The 20,067-nt window shown below is 40.6% G+C and overlaps 1 protein-coding gene across 3 annotated transcripts; it reads left to right on the plus strand.

The window, feature by feature from the left end:
• Positions 1-1,659: 1,659 nt before the first annotated feature.
• Positions 1,660-14,283, plus strand: LOC122883568 (tumor necrosis factor receptor superfamily member 14-like). Of its 3 annotated transcripts, none has more exons than XM_044212437.1 (10): positions 1,660-1,802; positions 7,571-7,714; positions 8,049-8,142; positions 8,501-8,626; positions 8,844-8,999; positions 12,221-12,308; positions 12,410-12,588; positions 12,704-12,735; positions 12,852-12,917; positions 13,045-14,283. In XM_044212437.1, exons 2-9 carry the CDS (start codon positions 7,646-7,648, stop codon positions 12,894-12,896), a joined length of 789 nt encoding a protein of 262 aa, XP_044068372.1. In that variant the 5' UTR covers positions 1,660-1,802; positions 7,571-7,645; the 3' UTR covers positions 12,897-12,917; positions 13,045-14,283. The 3 variants fall into 3 exon arrangements, with proteins under 3 accessions (XP_044068372.1, XP_044068373.1, XP_044068374.1); XM_044212438.1 differs by lacking the exon at positions 1,660-1,802 and adding an exon at positions 4,215-4,344 and having other exon boundaries at positions 7,569-7,714; XM_044212439.1 differs by lacking the exon at positions 1,660-1,802 and adding an exon at positions 6,827-7,084.
• Positions 14,284-20,067: the final 5,784 nt, after the last annotated feature.

Below are 20,067 nucleotides of genomic sequence, written 5' to 3' on the forward strand. Positions count from 1 at the left end.
ATCCTCCAATGTTTTAATAAATGGCAAATTAAGGAATAGCTTCTCTCCAGACTTTTCTTTTGCAAATAAACGAACTTGCTGACAACTGCGGACAGACAGCTTCTTTGAGCTTGTAGCAGTTCACTATTAGCCGAGCTAGCTCGCTGTGCTTGTGTAAAACATGAGACAGAGCAGATTAAAACATCGGTCTCTACATGTTCACATGTTTCCGCTTGTTGATCAGGTGTATTGATAAAGTATTGGCTTTTTTATTGCACTCAGTTACAGTAACGAGCGTAGCTGTCGTCACCTCGAGTAATCTCCACCGCGGCCTGCTGACCTGCTGACTGCGCTATGTGTGTGTGTGTGTGTGTGTGTGTGTGTGTGTGTGTGTGTGTGTGTGTGTGTGTGTGTGTGTGTGTGGAGGAGCTCAGCCCGACACAGACAGCAGGAGTCTGCAGTGAGCATGATAATACTACGGTCTTTAATGATTTGACCCCGGGGCCCGTTTAATACCGGGTCTCAGTACCCATCCCTACTCCATCGGTACTGTGCAACTCTCAACAGAGACAGCTACTTCCATCATCAGCTCCGGAAAAAGACACGTTTAATTCTTTTTGCCCGATCGGGCAAGTGAGTTGCTAGATTTACTTGCCCGATGTGGCATTTTACTTGTTACTCCTTATTGTTGAGCCTACACACACACACACACACACACACACACACACACACACATTTACATTCATTTAATAAAATGTTGCAGTGTAGTATAGTTCTCGCTTATTTGTACTTTTTAACTGCAAATATACATTTTTATTATTATTATTAAATCTTATTTTGCTTATCTGTAAATATGAAACAACCAAATACCAACAGAGCCTTAATGCTTCGTAAATTTGTTCCCCAGCAGTCCTCATACCTCAGCAACAGCACTGGGCTTTGTCAGGTCTAACATGATATGTGAGCTCTGTCTGAGCTGGTGGCCTACTGGCAGTGTAATAATGTTTATCTGTTCTGCAGTTTGCCTTCAGTGAACAGTGAAGAAGATCCAAGTCTGTTTGTGAAAACTAACCAGTTGCCTTTGATGGAGAGAATAAAGCCCTGATGCAGAGACAGGATCGTCGTCCTCTGCACCTTTATGAGCCATGTCATACACAAAGTACTCCATGTAAAGGTGTATAGCTGTCTACTTTAGGGGACCATCAGAAAGCATACCAGGGACGCAAGAGACATCTTCAAGCCTTCAGTCGGCCACTGCAGCTGCTCTCCTGCATTACATCTTTGTGATGCACTACTGATGGATACATTTGCATCCAAATCCTTTAATGCAACTGCAGCTGAAGTTTTGGTAGCCATTTATTTTATTGTATTGCTGGAAACAGAAACGAAACACAACATGGGCACTAATCACAAATGTTTGTTTTGTCAAAATGTCACCATTATACAGTGTATGGCTGACAGCGTATGTTTTTATAGCTCTTTTCCTCAGACAGCTACAGATTAAATGATGATACAGTGCAGGAGGAGAAGAGCAGATATGATTTGAGTATAGACAAAGGTCTTAAAGCTGGGGTAGGTAATGTATTTCAGAAGCATTTTTCTTATATTTGTTGAAATTCAGCTTTAAGTTACACAGTATGGCTGATTTTGAGGACCTGTGTTTTCTTTTCTGACAGCTACAGATTAAATGATGTGAGAGAATGAAGAACAGGCCAGTGGGAGGATTTTAATATAACTGCAGTGTTGTTCATCCAGGCCACATTTGCAGACTTCCGCTTTTTTCTTTGAAGGCTGCTTCAGTTTTTCTGAGACGCTGAAACCAGGTGAGTCGTTCGTCTTTTCTCTCGATATATTTCATTAAAGAAGTAACGCAGTAAAACTCTGCAGAGCCAGCTGCTGTTATATTACCGCTGAAAGTCCTGCAGCCCGGCTGCTGTGGGTCCAGATGTTCCGGTGATCGGTTATTTAAGGTGAAACAAGAGCTGTCCTGCCGAGTGCAGCTAAAGAGAAACGGCCGGACTCTGGAAAGATTTCTGTTTAAACAGGATTCAACCTTCTTTGATCTTAGCAGCTCAAGAGTTATTAAATAATGATCCGATAAAGAAGGATTCTGTGGAAAGACTATTACATGTTCAGTTTCAGGTCCGTACACCAGAACAAGGTCGAGGTGCTAAAACTGAGTGTTTTTATGTATGTGCTTTACTTTCTGTTTTAAGGACTGAACTTGATAAAAACTGGACCAGGAGCGCGGTGCTCTGTAACAAACAGAACTGGCTGACGTTGTCCCACAGCTCTCAATTCAATTTTCAGTTCAGTTGGGCTTTAATGGCATCATGGGAAACAGATGTTAATGTTTGTTATTGCCAAAGCAAGTGTGAAATAAAAACATGCATAAACTGAAGAAATGTGCTATTCAAATATATACAGATTAGTAAAATGATAATAAAAATTGTAGACTTGCAGTTAAAAAATACAAATTAGTGACAACTATATAAACGCTGCAACTTTGTGTGTGTGTGTGTGTGTGTGTGTGTGTGTGTGTGTCTGCATGCTATCTCTCTCTCCCTTGTTTCTCCTCCTTGTCGTCCCTGTTAAAGGGGTTTTGGGTGTATTGTCAGTGTAGAGAGACAGGAAACGGGGGAGACGGCCTGACATGCAGCAACGGAAGAGATAGGGTGGTGGTTAAAAAAGTACTGCTGTTATTCATAAGACCACAACAAGTCGCTTAACAGAAAAGGTAAATGTATGTAACTAATGAATCTCTGAGTCTAAACTCTGTTTGGTCAGAGCTTTCAGCTGCGTCTCAGTCTTTACTCAGCAAATCAGGTCATAATCATACAAATATAGTGTGTGTGTGTGTGTGTGTGTGTGTGTGAGCTTAGTATCATCGGGAGTGCTTTGGATAGGAAGCGCTGCATCCTAATGGCACAGCCCAGCTGTGGTCCAGATGTTCTGGTGAAACAAGAGCCGAGTGCAGCTAAAGAGAAGCGACCAGACACTGGAAAGATTTCTGTTTAAACAGGATTCAACCTTCTTTGATCTTCAGTCTGTAGTTTCTGAACGTTTACAGTCAGGCCCGGTTCTTGCTCTGTCAGCACATAATCAATATTAAAGGACCCAGATCCAAATAGGGGCCAAAAACCCTGATGGGGACTGGCCGGTCTCTCTTACAGCCAAGCACCCTCGTGTGTTGAGTCAGAGCAGCTTTATATGCTCCAAAGCTACATTAGAGCTGCAGTGAGGCGCTGTGTCCTGTGTGAGACCAGATCAGGTTCAGTCATCATGTCATTTTTATATCTTACTTTGCTTTTCTGTACATATGGAGTTTTAATAGCACGATTCTTCTGTTTATGTACATGTTTTATTTCACACTTGTTTTGGCAATGTAAACCTCTCCCATGTTAATAAAGCCCAGCTGAAGTGAAGTGAAGTGAATTGATTGGATGTCAGAATCACAATCAGAATCAGAAATACTTCATTGATCCCTGAAGGGAAACTCTTTGTTACAGCAGCTCGTCTTTACGTCAGTGCACACAGGAGAAAGTGCTAGCAAAAAATACAATACACTATAAAAACTATAAAACAGGTCAGAAAATAAATTAAGTACCAAGTGGGTTTACTGGTTGATGATGATAATACGGTATAATAATACAATGTGATATTATAAGTAATAAGTAGTAGTGCAACAGCAGTAATGGAGGTATGAATAATAAATAGGAGAAACTAAATATTGCATAGGAGTATTAAACAGAATATTGCACAATTATTTCAAGTATGGCAGAGATGTTAATGATCAGTGTCCAGTTTAGTGACTTCGGGTCATACAGACCGACACTTAGAGGGAGGAGTTAAAGAGTTTGATGGCCACAGGCAGGAATGACTTCCTGTGGGGCTCTGTGGTGCATTGTGGGGGGATGAGTCTTTCACTGAAGGTGCTCCTTTGCTTGAGCAGCACGTCATGGAGCGGGTGGGAGACACTGTCCAAGATGGCGTGTAGTTTGGATGTGCAGATGTTGAGCCCGCTCCTTGGCGGTGATGGGGGCTACCAGAGGATGCAGTAGGTCCAAGTCCAGTAGAGGAAAGAAGAGGACTGATGGGAGTCCAGGTGTGGCAGGGAGCCCGAATGCCTCTTCTCTGTCTGCCAGGCAAATGTGTTTGTTGTCGATTGACTGGCGGTGTTAAAAGATGCAGCACTGCAGCTTCGTGGCATCCATCCAGTTCCTTAATCTCTGATCTCAGCTTGTTAGAGGCGTCCCTAAAAGGGCAGGTGGGGGAGACTGATAAGGCAAACTGTTGGTGACCTCGCTGGCCTCATCAGTCTCACCAGCACAGACAGGAGAGAGCCGTCGTCTCTCTTTATCAGCGAGTCGGTGTCACAGAATTCTATTTTAATTTGCATTTAAATGTTTTTATGCTGTTTTTCTATTTTTTAAATGTTTTTAATGCATTATGTAAAGCACTGTGAATTGTCTGTGTATGAAATGTGCTATACTAATGCACTTGCCTCGGGTAAGGTGTTGTCCCAGAAAAGAGAAACTAAATCTAAAACCTACAAACTGTAGACAGTTTGTAGGTTTGATTGCAGTCGCATTTTCTTGCCACAGTTTCATGTTGTAAGAACTGAAACTACATATTTGACACGTAAATGCAGAGTAAACGTTTCATCTTCAGCCAGTGTTGAGATGTGAAACAAGAAAAACCCTCTTAACAGTCAGTAAAATGGTTTTGTGTCAGTACATCACAATTCAGAATTCATTGTTGGGAAGTTAAATCAGATTTTATTTTAAATCAAATTTAATTTAATATGGAGGTGGCTTTAGTGCCACAATCAGGAAAATCAATTGTGTACTTCATTTTGGACGAGACTGGACCGTACTGCAAAGTCTGATGCATAATTATTCATGGAAAATGATTTTTCTTTTAAATCTAATGTATCATCACTTCCAAATTTATAAATGAAAGGATTACAATGTAAAAAAATCCCAGAATTTCAAATGTCAGGATAATTGGATGAAATGTATCAAAATGTGCTACTGTGTGTCATAAAACATATTGCTGTAATATATATATATATATATATATATACAGTATATATACAGCATTTACGTTTGTGTGTTACTGGCTAAAAGTAGATATAATGCAGCTGGCTAGCGTCTCATCCACAGTCCCAGTTTGTAACGCAGGCTTTTCTTTAAAAATGTCTAATCCCCAAACCCAAGCTGAGATGATGATAACCTAGACGACATCGTAAGGGGTTATTTTCTCAGGCTTGACCAAGCTCCATCTGAACCACAGGAGACACTGTTTGAGTATTTTCACAGCTGAGTTCTCATGATGAGTAAACCTTTGTGTGAAGTCGGTGGGCTTTCCGTTGAACTTGTGAGCAGCATCAAAGCAGTTGAAGTGTATGATCTTCACACTGTGATAGGTGTCGCTGGTTCTGAGCTTAGTATTTGAGTTTCTGCCCTCGGGTTTTCTTTTACTGCGTTATCAGGATCTCTCATTTCACAGGTTTGGATTTTGTTTTCCCTTAAAAATAACAACCTTCATTTAAAAACTGCATTTTGTGTTTACTTGTGTTATCTTTGACTAATATTTAAATTAGTTTGATGATCTGAAACATTTAAGTGTGACAAACATGAAAGAAAATAAGAAATCAGGAAGGGGGCAAACACTTTTGCACACCACTGTATATCAGCACATAATCAATATTAAAGGTTCCAGTCTCTCTTACAGCCAAGCACCCTCGTGTGTTGAGTCAGAGCAGCTTTATATGCTCCAAAGCTACATTAGAGCTGCAGTGAGGCGCTGTGTCCTGTGTGAGACCAGATCAGGTTCAGTCATCATGAGACTGTCACGCAACAGATGTCCGGACTTCATCGATCCGTCAATCAGCCGGAGACAGAGGGACAGCAGGGAGGCAGACAGAGACATCTGATCCCGAACTTAGAGGAGGAAGCGTTCTTCAGCAGAGCTGCACAGATTTACACCCCTGCTCATTAACCTGAAAGCTGGGGGCGCAATTTATTTACAAGCTTTTTGTTATAATTCTCCTCACATCAACAGCAATCAATGAATCAAATGATCCATCATTTCATTTACCTGCCGCCTACCTGCACGTGCACTCGCTGCCATGGAGATGTGTTTAGGGGCGTGGCTTTGGAGGGGGCTGAAGTGTTGGGGGGATCTCAGTTGGATCCTTTCAAAGTCGAGCTGTCTCTTGGTTTCTCCTGCTTCCCTACGCTAGCTTTAGTCCTTAACTTTGTCTCTGGAGACCTGGAGTCAAATAGTTTTAAATTGGATTCCAGCCCTTTTGACTTCACAGTGAGAATTTCATAAGAACTGAAAAACAGGGGATGCAAATCTCAGCAGTTGTGCAGTTGATTTCTTTTTTAATTTTGCCTGTGTGTCCACAGGTTTGTCAACACACAGCAGATATCTGTTTGTAAATGGACAGAGTCTGTGTCCCATGTTGCTCTGAGCTTTAGTTCTTTCAAACATGTATTGGTAGTAAAAAACAAAAATGCGCAGCAGGTTTAATGATGTCATAAAACAGAAGAGCGAAGCCACTGGGTTAAAAGAACTCACGTTACAGAAATGCCAACAAACTGTGGAAAGATGGCTGCACTGACACTTAGGCCTACATCTAAATACAAGCCAGTATTCACACTCATCACTTCAGCTAATTAGAGGAATACTTTGACATCTTGGGAAATGTGCTTATTTGCTTTCTGGCAGAGAATTAGAAAAGAAGATCGATAGCACTCTGTTTGATATAAGGATGTTAAATATAAGGCTTCAGCCAGTTAGCTTAGCTTAGCACAAAGAGAGCCGAGGCTAACAAAATCTTCCTACCAGCACCTGTAAAGCTCAGTCACTAACACGTTTAACAGCTGTCAGTTTGTCGTTTCACAGGGGGAAATATGTCCGACTGTTTGTGGGCTCTGAGCAGTTGCCAGGCAACCAGCAGAGACTCCAGGAAGTTACTGCTCCTAGCCAAGAAGCCGTTATTCCCACCCAAGAAAACGTTGCTTTGAAAAGGAGCTGCACGCTGTTTGTTCTTCGGCTGGTTTCGCTTGTTAACAAACTACTGAAAATATACCGGGTAAAAAATATAACTGGTTTAATCTGCAGTGACCAGTTAATAAACAGATTCCCAGTGAAGGGTAAAAGACTTCTAGGATTCACCTGTGGTTCCTCTTCTCAGGCTCCTCTGAAAGCCTCCTCTCTCCTCCGTGACATGTTTAAGTGATTCATCAACATCCTCAGTTACTTATTTTCACTGTATTTGAACTTTGAACACAGTAGTAAAAGACATCTAGTGTGCAACACCCAAGGTAGCACTGGAGCAAAGCTCAGTGTCGCTCGCTGTAGAAAAACAGCAGCTCAGGCTGCTTTAAAGCGGTTCTGCACCCGGTCATGTGTGGACAGTTGAAACCTAAACATCAGGTTTCTCCAGCACAAATGTAGCTGTGTCAGCCAGGTTTCTCATTCACATGATGTTGAAGACGGCCGCTCGCTGCAGAAAGCTGGAAATAAACTGTTTGCTTAGCGGGTAGTGTAATCTCTACATGGATATGTTTTCTTTCAGTTTCCAGACGGTGTCCCTGTTTGGATTTTACATCTCACTTCATCCCAGATCTCAGTGAGAGGACGTCTTCAGCCCATGAAAACTGTGATCCTGCCGTCCAAGATGATGTTTAGAGGAAAACCTCTGACGACTGCAGCTTTGCTGGTAAAATCATGTTATTACTTTTTTTTTTTGCTTAGCAGCAATTCATATAACTCACCTGCAAAGGTGAAATGATGAACTCCTAATGATTCGTAGAACGAGCAGCAACATCTCAGTCGGTACTTTTAGCTGTCGTGGATGTGGTAATGTGGTTTTACTTTGTATTTTTTGGACATTAACTATCTGGGTGACTGAAACGGATCTACACAAACACAAAGTGCTGCCTGCTTTCTATCAGAGCTCATTTCAACAGCTTCTATCCATGGATTTGATTTGCAGTATGTTTTCATTTCAACAGGTTTCACTGAGACAGAAAACCTTTTCTTACTCTTCACAGATACTTGTGATGAATGTCTTCAGAGGACAGACCCTCACATGTCATCGAGCAGAGTATCTGATAGGGAATGAATGCTGTCCAATGTGTCCTGCTGGTAAGATCCATCTGAATGTTAAAGGAATATCTCACTTTCAGTTACATACAGAGTCTTTCTGTTATACTGCCAGGTGCCAGCAGTGATTACCAGAATCAAGCACTTGTGTGCAGATCAGTGGAGTCAGTCTTACTCCCACGGTTGGTGCTGTTTATGTTCACAGGTGAAACGTATCGGTGAACTTCCTGCATCTGACTGGAGTTTTATTCCGACAGTAAAAGAATGACTCTGTAGTAGACAGCAGTGCGTGTCACTTTGCCGAGCTCACAACGTGCGCTTTACCCTCAAGATTATACACTTTGATTTAATAGAAACATTATGTTGCATGAAATTAAATTGTTGGTTTTCTTTTCAACAGGAACTCGAGTTAAAACAGATTGCACAGAGATCAGAAATACTTCCTGTCTGCCCTGCGTAGAGAGAACCTTCATGAATCAGCCTACTGGACGTAAACAGTGTTTTCCCTGTACAAACTGTGATGCAGGTAGATTTCTGTTAATATTTCCTAATTATTAGTAGAAACTTATGACCAAGCCTACAGTTAAAGGCAGTAAGTCGGCTTATTACGGCAGGTCCCACTGTTAATGCTGTGTAAGAACTGAGGAAACTGTTGAAGACAATGTCATTGCAAAGATGCAGAGACTCATTTTAAATAATAAAAGTGTAGTATCTCCAAATGTAACCTCTACATGTGCTGACAGGTTCTGGTTTAAAGACAAAGACGTCATGTACAACAACATCAGATGCAGTTTGTGAACCACTGGAGGGATTCTACTGTGTGGACTCTGCAGACGGCGGCTGTGTGGCCACACAGAAACACACAAGCTGTCGACCAGGACAATACATCCGTCAGAACGGTTGGTTTTCTTGTGCTGACTTTAAGGTTATAGGTATAGTTTAAGTTTTAAAGTTCAGGGAAACTGACCTCATCGACAACTTGCTCATTAAAGCTGCAAGTGGTGATTTCTGACCACTAGATGGCAGAACAGAAGCACCACAATAAATTTGTAGAAAGCGCTAAGTTCAGACCAGTTGAGTCATCCGGTCAGCCTGTAGCCGTCAATGAGGGAACTTTCAGATGGTCAACCGACTGAGTAAAACCACTGAAGCTGATTAGTTAGTGTGCAGTGCATGTAAAGTAACAAAAACATAATTTAAATAGATTCATGTACAAAAAAATCCAAGATACTACCTGGGATATGCTCCATCTTGGCTTTTACATTGGCTCTATTCGGTATAGATCGCTCCTGGGAAATGGTGTGAAAATGGGTTGGGTTGTATTTTTAAGATTTTTCCAACATAAAATTAGCGGGAATGCGTGAATGGGAGCAGAAGCTCCGCACTATTAGAAGCAGACTGAGAAAAAGCCCCAAAGTGAAACCTGTGGATCGCTTTCTCAAATGCTCCATGCTTTACCAGATACTGTAATTGAATATTTTCATCCACATTTACTGGCATGTTTAGTAACTGGGGCTGCTGTTCTGACCAACGTACGCTGCAGGTGTATTTAGAGGCTGCAGGTGTCTAAATAACACCTGCTCTTTTTGCCCTGAAAGGCGAGAAAGAAAAAGCTCCTGTGCCTCTTTAGTTGTGAGCTTCTCACCCTGCTGTACAGTGGGTACGGAAAGTATTCAGACCCCTTTAAATTTTTCACTTTGTTTCATAGCAGCCATTTGCTAAAATCAAAAAAGTTCATTTTATTTCTCATTAATGTACACTCAGCACCCCATCTTGACAAAAAAAAAAGGTAGAAATCTATGCAAATTTATTAAAGAAAAACTGAAATATCACATTGTCATAAGTATTCAGACCCTTTGCTGAGTATTGAGTAGAAGCACCCTTTTGAGCTAGTACAGCCATGAGTCTTCTTGGGAATGATGCAACAAGTTTTTCACACCTGGATTTGGGGAACCTCTGCCATTCTTCCTTGCAGATCCTTTCCAGTTCCGTCAGGTTGGATGGTGAACGTTGGTGGACAGCCATTTTCAGTCTCTCCAGAGATGCTCAATTGGGTTTAGGTCAGGGCTCTGGCTGGGCCAGTCAATAATGGTCACAGAGTTGTGCTTAGGGTCATTGTGAACCTTTGGCCCAAACTAAGGTCCTAAGCACTCTGAGGTTTTCTTCCAGGATATCTCTGTACTTGGCCGCATTCATCTTTCCTTCAATTGCAACCAGTCGTCCTGTCCCTGCAGCTGAAAAACACCCCCATAGCATGATGCTGCCACCACCATGTTTCACTGTTGGGACTGTATTGGGCAGGTGATGAGCAGTGCCTGGTTTTCTCCACACATACCCCTTAGAAGTAACGCCAAAAAGTTCAATCTTGGTCTCATCAGACCAGAGGATCTTATATGAAAGCCTGCATAGAGTTTGCCAAAAAACACATGAAGGACTCCCAGACTATGAGAAATGTCTCACACTGAGGAGAGGCTTCCGTCGGGCCACTCTGCCATAAAGCCCCGACTGGTGGAGGGCTGCAGTGATAGTTGACTTTCTGGAACTTTCTCCCATCTCCCTACTGCATCTCTGGAGCTCAGCCACAGTGATCTTTAGGCTCTTCTCCCCCGATTGCTCAGTTTGGCTGGACGGCCAGGTCTAGGAAGAGTTCTGGTCATCCCAAACTTCTTCCATTTAAGGATAATGGAGGCCACTGTGCTCTTAGGAACCTTGAGTGCTGCAGAAATTATTTTGTAACCTTGGCCAGATCCGTGCCTTGCCACAATTCTGTCTCTGAGCTCCTTGGGCAGTTCCTTCAACCTCATGATTCTCATTTGCTCTGACATGCACTGTGAGCTGTAAGGTCTTATATAGACAGGTGTGTGCCTTTCCTATTCAAGTCCAATCTGTTTAATTAAACACAGCTGGACTCCAATGAAGGAGTAGAACCATCTCAAAGAGGATCAGAAGAAATGGACAGCATGTGAGTTAAATATTAGTGTCACAGCAAAGGGTCTGAATACTTATGACCATGTGATATTTCAGTTTTTCTTTTTTAATAAATTTGCAAAAAAATTCTACATTTCTGTTTTTTTCTGTCAAGATGGGGTGCTGAGTTTACATTAATGAGAAATAAAATGAACGTTTTTGGCTGCAATGAAACAAAGAGTGAAAAATTTAAAGGGGTCTGAATACTTTCCGTACCCACTTTAGCAGCTCCAACAGTCTCTTCACATTAACCATATGGTATGGTTTGACAAAAGCTTCGTAGCACGAGGTCTACTAAGTGGAAATCACTTAAACCACATCTTGTGGCTTTCAGCAGCGAATGGAGTTTGCTCAGCTGTCCTTTAATTTTGGGTATGTGCCGATGCAAAGTCCGATCCCATGCTTATATTTACCTTCTGTAAATGTTGCTTAGATATGTATCAGATGCACTGAAATAACGGCTTTAGCCACTTAATGGCACACCTTCTTTTTCACGAGTTACTTGATCCAAATACTGAAGGTTCTGGTTCAGAAATATGAAGTTTCTAAGCTTAAATTATTTCTATGATATTAAGGAAAGATTAACTGGGAGAAAGCGACTCCTGAAACTGACGTGGACAACACTGGTTCAAGAGCAGACAAAAGCAGAAGAATCTTGTTCTTTCTGTTGGGATCATTTGTTTTATTTCGTGGTAAAAACATAGTTTTCTCTTCATAAATCACTTTCCTCGTTTTCATGTTATTACGGCCGTTACCCAGACAGATGGATGTTACACTGGCCAGAAGACAAAAGTTTAAACTGCTGTGTTGAACTGCAAGTTATGTCATTTCCTGGCAATCTAGTTGTTAACTGGCATCAACATATTAGTACTATTATTTAAGATTATATAATATTATTCCTCCTTTACAGTGAATCAAAATCCCATCTTGCTCTGTGATTATGAGAAAAGAGCTGCACTACAACATCTCATCATACTTCAAAGAATTCATTTTTCCTGAAATATCAAAACTTGAAACAAAGAAATGTTTTTTTAAATCTACTGAAATTAAATCAGACATGTCTGATGAAGTGTAATGATGTCATATAACACTTTGATCCTTTCATAATATGTACGCTGAACTGGTTCAATATATCTCATTTGTATTGGTACAGGAACAGCGTTAAGAGACACAGAGTGCTCTGACTGCAGTGGGGGGACATTTTCAGATGGGACATTTACATCCTGTCGGCCACACACACAGTAAGAGAAGCTTCACATCAGACACCTGAATTCTTCCAACAGCAGTGAATTCATGGTTTCCTACAAATGTTCCTGTAAAAAATGTCCCTCTATCATTCCAGATGTGGATCAATAAATCTTCAGCTGAGAGCAGGAACTGCTTCAGCTGATGCTGAATGTGGAGAACAAAGTTCAGACACGACAGGAACTGGGATCATTGTTGCTGCTGCTGTTGTTGGGCTTTTTTTATTAATTGGAGCGTCTGTAGCTGTATTGTACTATGTCAGAAAGAAGAAAAACAGTAAGATTTGCATTTCAACAATGAAAACCTGATCATGTTTTTGATAGATATTAATATTGTCTGTCACATCGTGAAGTTGTTGATTAAGGAGTTTGTTGGTAATGTTTTATTACAGAAAGAAAAACAAATGCAGAAAATCCCCAACAGGTATGTTTTATTCTCCCTTTACTGTTATTACTGCGTCCATTTCACTGTATGTACAGTACAAAGTAGGAGTGATGTTTCTTCTAAGTAATTAAATGATGTCACTCATTTATCAATAGTTCACAAAACACGAGAGTGGAGAAGAAACATCAGGGATGATTTGAAACAGATGTTCACAGCAGCAGGTAAGACAGCAGTGTCTTCTACACTGAAATGTTCACTGACTGAGGACTGTCTGACTGAGCTACACTCTCTGATGTCTTTACAAATGTACCAGATGTTTCTGCTTAAACTAAATGTTTCTCTCCTCAGGTTGAGACACTTCCTGTTTAAACGTGCAACGATTGAATTTCACTCACTTCTTGATGTATGCTGTTAAATGAACCACATCCTGTGAGATGTAAAATTACATATAGAAAGTTATATCTTGAAAAAAATAAATGTAGTTATTTAAGCCGTAATGCCTCAGAAAATAACAATATCTTTTCCTGCTTAAATCAATATTTTTATATGAACAATGTGTCAAATGACCATGTGTCATGTCGATGATGACGGACGCACAGCTCCTCTGACTGATAAACCCACTGTTCACTACCTGCCAGCACTAAACAGCAGACAGACACAAGGAGCTACAACAGTGAACATAGTGGAACATTTAGCTAAAGAGAAAAGTTCTTCTCTCAGCACATAGAGTATGGGACATCACACCCCCGCATGGCCTCTATTCATGCCTCACAAACAAACTATCTGTTGTTTATTGTGATTTTACTTTTCATTAACAAGTCCAGCTAATGCACACCTGGTAGACAGGTGTAAAGGAACGCAGGCTTGAAAGAAAAGGTTGAATTCCCACACTGAGCTTCTTAAAGACACAATATTTTGGACCTTTTCAACCTTTTCTTTCACAGTTTTTCATCAATGAGAAATTTATAAATTTATAAATTTAACTATAATTACTAATAACTTTGTCGATCAGGGTTTTGCACCATCAGCTTATAATCTATGATGCGTTGTTGGCAATAACATTAAGCAACAGTATATTAAGTAGTTAATATTAGTTCAACCATGAGCAACTACAAGAGTAAAATGCTACTTACACATTCATGGATCAGTACCAACCCAGTAATATATAGCAGCACTAAACACAGTGTTACACACAGCCATTTTCTGCATAATGACTATTTTACTGATAACATTTTGAACGCAGGATTTACACGAATGCCTCTCTCACCGCTGCTGTAACTTGTCACTTCCCAGTGACCAGTGTGTCACTACATGTGGGTCTTAAATTCTGTATTCGTGATGTAGGCTTTAAAGCTTTTGTCCTGTAACAAAGCAGTGTGCCTTCTTTGTTTTCTTGTGTTTGAGAGACTTTTATCTATTGTTTAATGTATCTCATTGAATTGTTTTAAATGAATTTTGTTTTACTTTGCTCTTTATTGTTTTGAATGTTGTTCTAATGCATTCCTTCACTTTGTGTTACACACTTTGAACTGCCTCTGTGTTTCAAAGCTGCAATACAAATAAAGTTTCCTTGCCTTGACTAACTCATCTGAATCTCAAAGGTGTCTGATATCTATTGAACATGTGTTTGACTTGCTGAAGAGCAGACTGAAGGTGAAGATGGCTGCAGTGCAGGCCTGACAGCATTACCAGGGAGGAAGTGAGCGTGAAAGACGTCTGCTGATGTCTGTGGGTTGTACTGTAGATTCAAGTCACTGATTGCAGAGCTCTGAAAGTTTAGTTGTCCAACACATTTTGGTTCCCTCTTACCTCCACTGTCTGAATCCATCTTTGTTCCTAAATGACCGTTCAGATTACTGACAGTGGTAATGAGTGGTGGTGACCAGGTTTAGGACGGCTCGTTCAGCCTCGGACTCTGTTATATGGCTCAGTATCCTGACGACAGTCATGTGCTTCACTGCTAACAGCTGGATATGAAGGCTTGGACTTGGACTAAATGAGTTCAGGCTGTCAGATTCATGATTGACATCATCAGACTCCTTTATAACTGTGCACTCCTGACCTCTAGTGGCTGAAGTTAGGTATTAACTTTCACATAAGCACCTTTTAAGAGAAGTGTTTTTTACTTGCTCATTAGTCAATATATTGAGATTAAAACAGTTAAAAATATCTGAAATATTTTCTACTGTGATAACGTTCTTGTGTTTGTCATATTGTTTTTCAGTCATTATAGTGAACTGTAGGAAAGGAATATTGTCAGCAGACCCTCCTAAAGACTTTTACCTCTGATGAAATCGACACAACTGCACCTACTGCTCCTACTGGTACTATTACTGCTAGGTACTGAAATACTGCTATATCAATAGTAAGTACCAGTGAGTCTCATTTACTGCTCCTGTGTTAATCTCCAGTAGTTACAAAGACTCAGTAACAGAAGGAAAGGTCTTTAGGAGGCTCTCACCCTCCCTAACACTTTGTCAATGTTCAGTCCAAATCTATGTCTCCTGTTGTTCATACAGGCCTTTTTCACACAAGACATTCTCACACATCACAGCAGGAAAAGCACATAAATACTCAAATTAATGATGGCTGAATTCCATTTAGCTGCTTCAGTTTCAGGGTCCTGGTATTGTTCATGCTGGCTCACTGCTACATTGTCGTGGCCTATTGGGACACGAGAAAAGAACAGAGCCATCGTTAGTAACTATAAAGATCCACATCTGCTCTGTTTTAATAAATGGACACAATGGTCCTATACTAAGTGCTAGTTCATTTTGATGGTTAAAATAAAGCCCTGACACACAGACAGGATTGCTGTCCTCTGCATATGGTCAAGTGTCATAATAATGACATAAAACATAAAAAGGAAATAAAAATAAACACAAGTCAGACGAACCTCCCTTTAGCTAAAAGACCTGATTGAAATGTTGCATGACAGCATGCTCTGAGTGTCGTATTAACTCCTTAACCACAAAGTGCCAAACACTGTGGAACTAAAGCTGTCTGTGTAGAGAGTCGAGGCAACCTCTGCTGTCCTCAGCCTTTACTCAGCTGATACTTCCTGTTTCTATGTGTGGACTATCAGTACACCGTCATGGACATCTCGTGGCTGAGAAGTGCTTTAAATATGTGAGCGCTTGTTGCACTCACCGTCACAACAAGGGGAACTGACACCTGATGGAAAAAAGGAAATGCTGTGTGGCGAAAGGGGAATAGATGAATGATTAAACATGAGCTCAGACAAAGAAAAGGTTATTGAAAATGAGCATGTTAAAGATAAATGGAAGAGAAAATGAATTGATTTATTCAACAATATCAACTGATCGGAGCAAAGGAAAAGGATTTTAATTGTTTACATAATGAACCTGATTTAAGGGGAAAGCATACAGCTTTATTTCTCCTTTACAGTTTTATTTATTAATGTATTCAGTTATACATTTTGACTTGTCAGATAATGTATTATTGATTTATGTTGCCATAATGAATCAGTATTCCTTTTATAACTTGTATTTGCTAAAATATGCACAGCTGCTCTGATGAACAACAAAAAACAGACCATAATAAACCCATAACAGCTTGGCTTGTTGATGCCACATGGGGAAAGTTTTTCTTTCCTTTTAAAATGTATACTTCCAAACAATCTGTGGTCATTCCAAACCCTGGTTGTTCCCCAGATTTCTCTCGGCGTTACACATAATCATAAAGAGAAACAATTTGTTCTAATTAAATGCATTTTATTTAATGCGTGTTTAGTGTGATATTGTGAGTTCAGTATATTTACTCCTTTGGAGCAGAACAGATAAGACTTACAGCACACTGCAGGGCGGCTCTGGCTCTTTTAAACCAGCCTTTTACACTTCATCTGCACAAGTAAACAGCTGTTTCTTTCATTTTTGTTATGCCTGAAATCAAGAACAAATGCGACCTTACTCAATAACTAAATGCTTATGGATTTATGGAGTCTACATTTCAGGACTGTAGCATTTTGTCGGAGCAGTGGTGGTTGTCTGAGCAGAGACGTGGCTGCTTTTTCCTCACCTGTATTGCACACCATGTGATATTTTCCTTTGCACACTTCTTTGAGCTGCTGACTTTGACATGTGTAAGCCACCTCCAGGTACTTGTAAGTGTCGGTACACTGAGCTGCTTGCTCTCATAGTGCAGCTGTTTTTCCCATTACACCTGTGGATGCAGAGTGACATGAGTGAATGCGCACTGCAGCAGATGAAATCTGGGCTCTCCTTCAAGCTTTTAATTTGAGTTTTCTCAACCGTTTGTTAGAGCACATTTTGAGTTGTGATATCTTGAAAAACTTGTATTGAACTCACCCTGAATGGGCATCTCTAGCACTCTGCTGAAACATGTTTTCTGACCGTAAACTGTTGTCAGTACGATAAATCTGTTATTCCATTGTATATTTGTTGAAATTGTTATATCTGTAGGATTTTTCAGACATTTTTGAGATGTTTTCAAAAATGCAGTCACTAATTAGCTAACTCCAGGGTGATACTGATACTGGTAATAAGGATTCAACAAAGTAAAGTTCTTCTCTCTGATCAGTGGGGGCTGTGTAACTTCTGTCCAAAGTCCAGATTGAAATGTATGGGAACAACTTTTCATGTGTTTGAATTCAAGTCAGCAGTGGTTCAAAACACAAGTCAAAGATTGCGCTGCACATTGTGTGACTTTATTATTATATTTATTTGTTTTTAAAAACGTTTCACATGTATGCTGCATGTTCTTTTTTGTGCTCGTGTCCATGAAAATAGATTTTAATAAATGATGGCTCACTTTTGGCCACTTGGGCTCAGTGGAAACAAGCTGTGAACATAACACTGACACACTATTACCTCGATATGCAAACAATGTACTGATGTGATAATGTATTGATGAGTTGATCCAGCAGTTACGGAGCAGCATGATCCTTCATTGGGAGTGGTGTTTGTGTCACCTGAACATCACAACAGCAGCATGTCTTGGTCTCAGCCCGTGGGCAAGTCATTCAACGTTACCTGACGCACAAATCATGGCTGGAACAGTGCCGTGTGGCTCGGCCCGCGCTGTGGCTGTGTTCAAACACCGGAGGCTTTTTCAGCGCTCACACTGAGCAGACCGAGAGCAGATATTCTCTGAATCTGACAAAAAGACGTGTATTGGATGAGAACCGCTGACCCCACCTTTAACTGTGTCTGACTGCTGTTTGCTGCTGAGCAGGTAGTGTACAGTGGCTTTATCAAAGCTTTTTCATATATCATAACACATATCTATATATATAATGCTGCAGCTTCATGGACTCTCTCGACATTCATTTTGTGACAAACTGCTTTTCTATGAATCGAGGTAATGATGTATTTTACATCCCTACCCTCATCCAAAAGAGAAAATCACACCCAAACAGAAACCAACAGAATATACACAGCGTGAAGCCTGTGAAGGTCACACCTGTTTTTAGCAGCAATCCCTGTCTCAAAATTGGCTTTTAATTCATGATCAAATCCTCGAACGTGGTTTTAATATTTGTGGACTCTGTGAAACCTGGTTGTCCACAGATAACACACTGCCTTTGGTTGAAGCGTCACATCCTAACTTTCTACACTCCCAAATCGCCCGTAACAAAAAAGGTGGCAGTGTTGCACTAATCTGCGACTCCAATTACTCTTCATCCCAGAACTAAGAGGCTACTCACTTCTCATCATTTGAGGTACTTTTAATGTCCTTCTCTCCGCCCTTGCCCAACACAAACTTTCCCCTTCTCACAATTCCTGGACGAAATTTCAGAGTTTATCTCAGATCTTGTAACTTGTGCATCATTATAACTGCCGACTGTAATATTCATTTTAACGACACATCCAATGCACTAAAGCGAGCCTTCAAAACAATACTTGATACATTTGGTTTTGCTCAGGCTGTCTCTGACCCCACACAGCGCAGCGGTCACACCATGGGTTTACTGTTCCTCCCTGATCTTACAGTCTCCCTGGCTCCATCAGTATCCGATCACTCTCGGATTCTATTTAATGTTCATATGCCGCCCATTTCTCAATATTGCTGCCCTCCCAAAAAGAGCTGCGTTATCAATACATCAGCCAGAGCAGCTCTTCCTCACGCTCTTAAGAAACTGAATAATTATCCCAGCTGGCTCTCTGGATAGCTTAACAAATAAACCACATAGCACCTTACTGGGTGTGCTCGACTCTGTAGCCCCCCTTCAGGTGAGAAAACGCTCCTCACCCTCCCTCAATACCTCCACTGCTTTAACAACAGCTGTACCAGATTCTGATGCAGCTGATGGCTAAGGACCTTCTGAATTATTTTACTGAGGATGGTAAGGTTTGACATAGTTATTTCGTATAGGAGGGTTAACATTGTTCTTTACTAATAGGGGCTGAAAACAGATGGCTTTCACGAATGCGGAAAAATGCCAGTCTCTAGGAAACATGGTGAGTATATGATCTGCTAAATGAAAATAAAAGATAATAAAAAGGTTGCACTTAATAAATGTATCATTTGGTTAAACCGTCTGTGTGCAAAAACTGCAGAAGCAGCCGCTAACAGAGCTCCACCACGAGAGACACACCGAGGCTTACATGAACAGACAAGAGCAAACGTTCCATCACACAGGACAGACACGACAAAAATGCAAGTCAGGGGAGGACAAATACAGACATGTCCCCCACCACACACACACACACCTCCCTCAGTACACACTGCAAAAACAAAAAAGTTAAGAAAACTCAAAATTTCGAGAAGAATTTTGTTTTGACCATTTATTCTAATTTATTAAGTTTTGGCTTTTAAGTTTGTCCAACTTTAAACGTTTGCTTTCAGTTTGCTTTAGTTAAAGGTCACTCGAATTATGTTGAGTCAAATCTGATCCTTCATTTGCTACAGCATGATTGTTACAGTTTTGCTGTATTGCCAGCAGCCACATTCGGACCAGCATCAGCATGACTTTACAATAAATCAGCTAAAGATTTAAGTTACATTTGTTGGGACATTTTTTCTAGAAATGGTAAAATGTTATAATCTTGTCAAACTTAAGGTACAAACTTAAAATACATAGGTTGGTCTTTTTACAGTGATCACATACACAGACATATATTCATTATGCAGCAATCAGGACAGTGAAAAGGTTGCTTCCTTCCCTTTTCACTGTAAGCCCTGTTCCCCAACATCAGCAGGTTTGTGTGTTCAGTTTTAAAAGTCTCTGTGATAATGCAGGGAAGAAAAGGGAGAAAACAGAAAGGGAGGAAAAATAACTCTTTGCTCCAAACAGAGAATGAGAGAGTAAGATAGCAAGCAAAAAAGCAGAGACTGGAGAAACAGAGGAAAGAAGAAAGAGAGGAAATAAATACCGACAAAAGAAGAACA

This window comes from Siniperca chuatsi, linkage group LG10, assembly GCF_020085105.1.
Source record: "Siniperca chuatsi isolate FFG_IHB_CAS linkage group LG10, ASM2008510v1, whole genome shotgun sequence".
NCBI lineage: Eukaryota > Metazoa > Chordata > Actinopteri > Centrarchiformes > Sinipercidae > Siniperca > Siniperca chuatsi.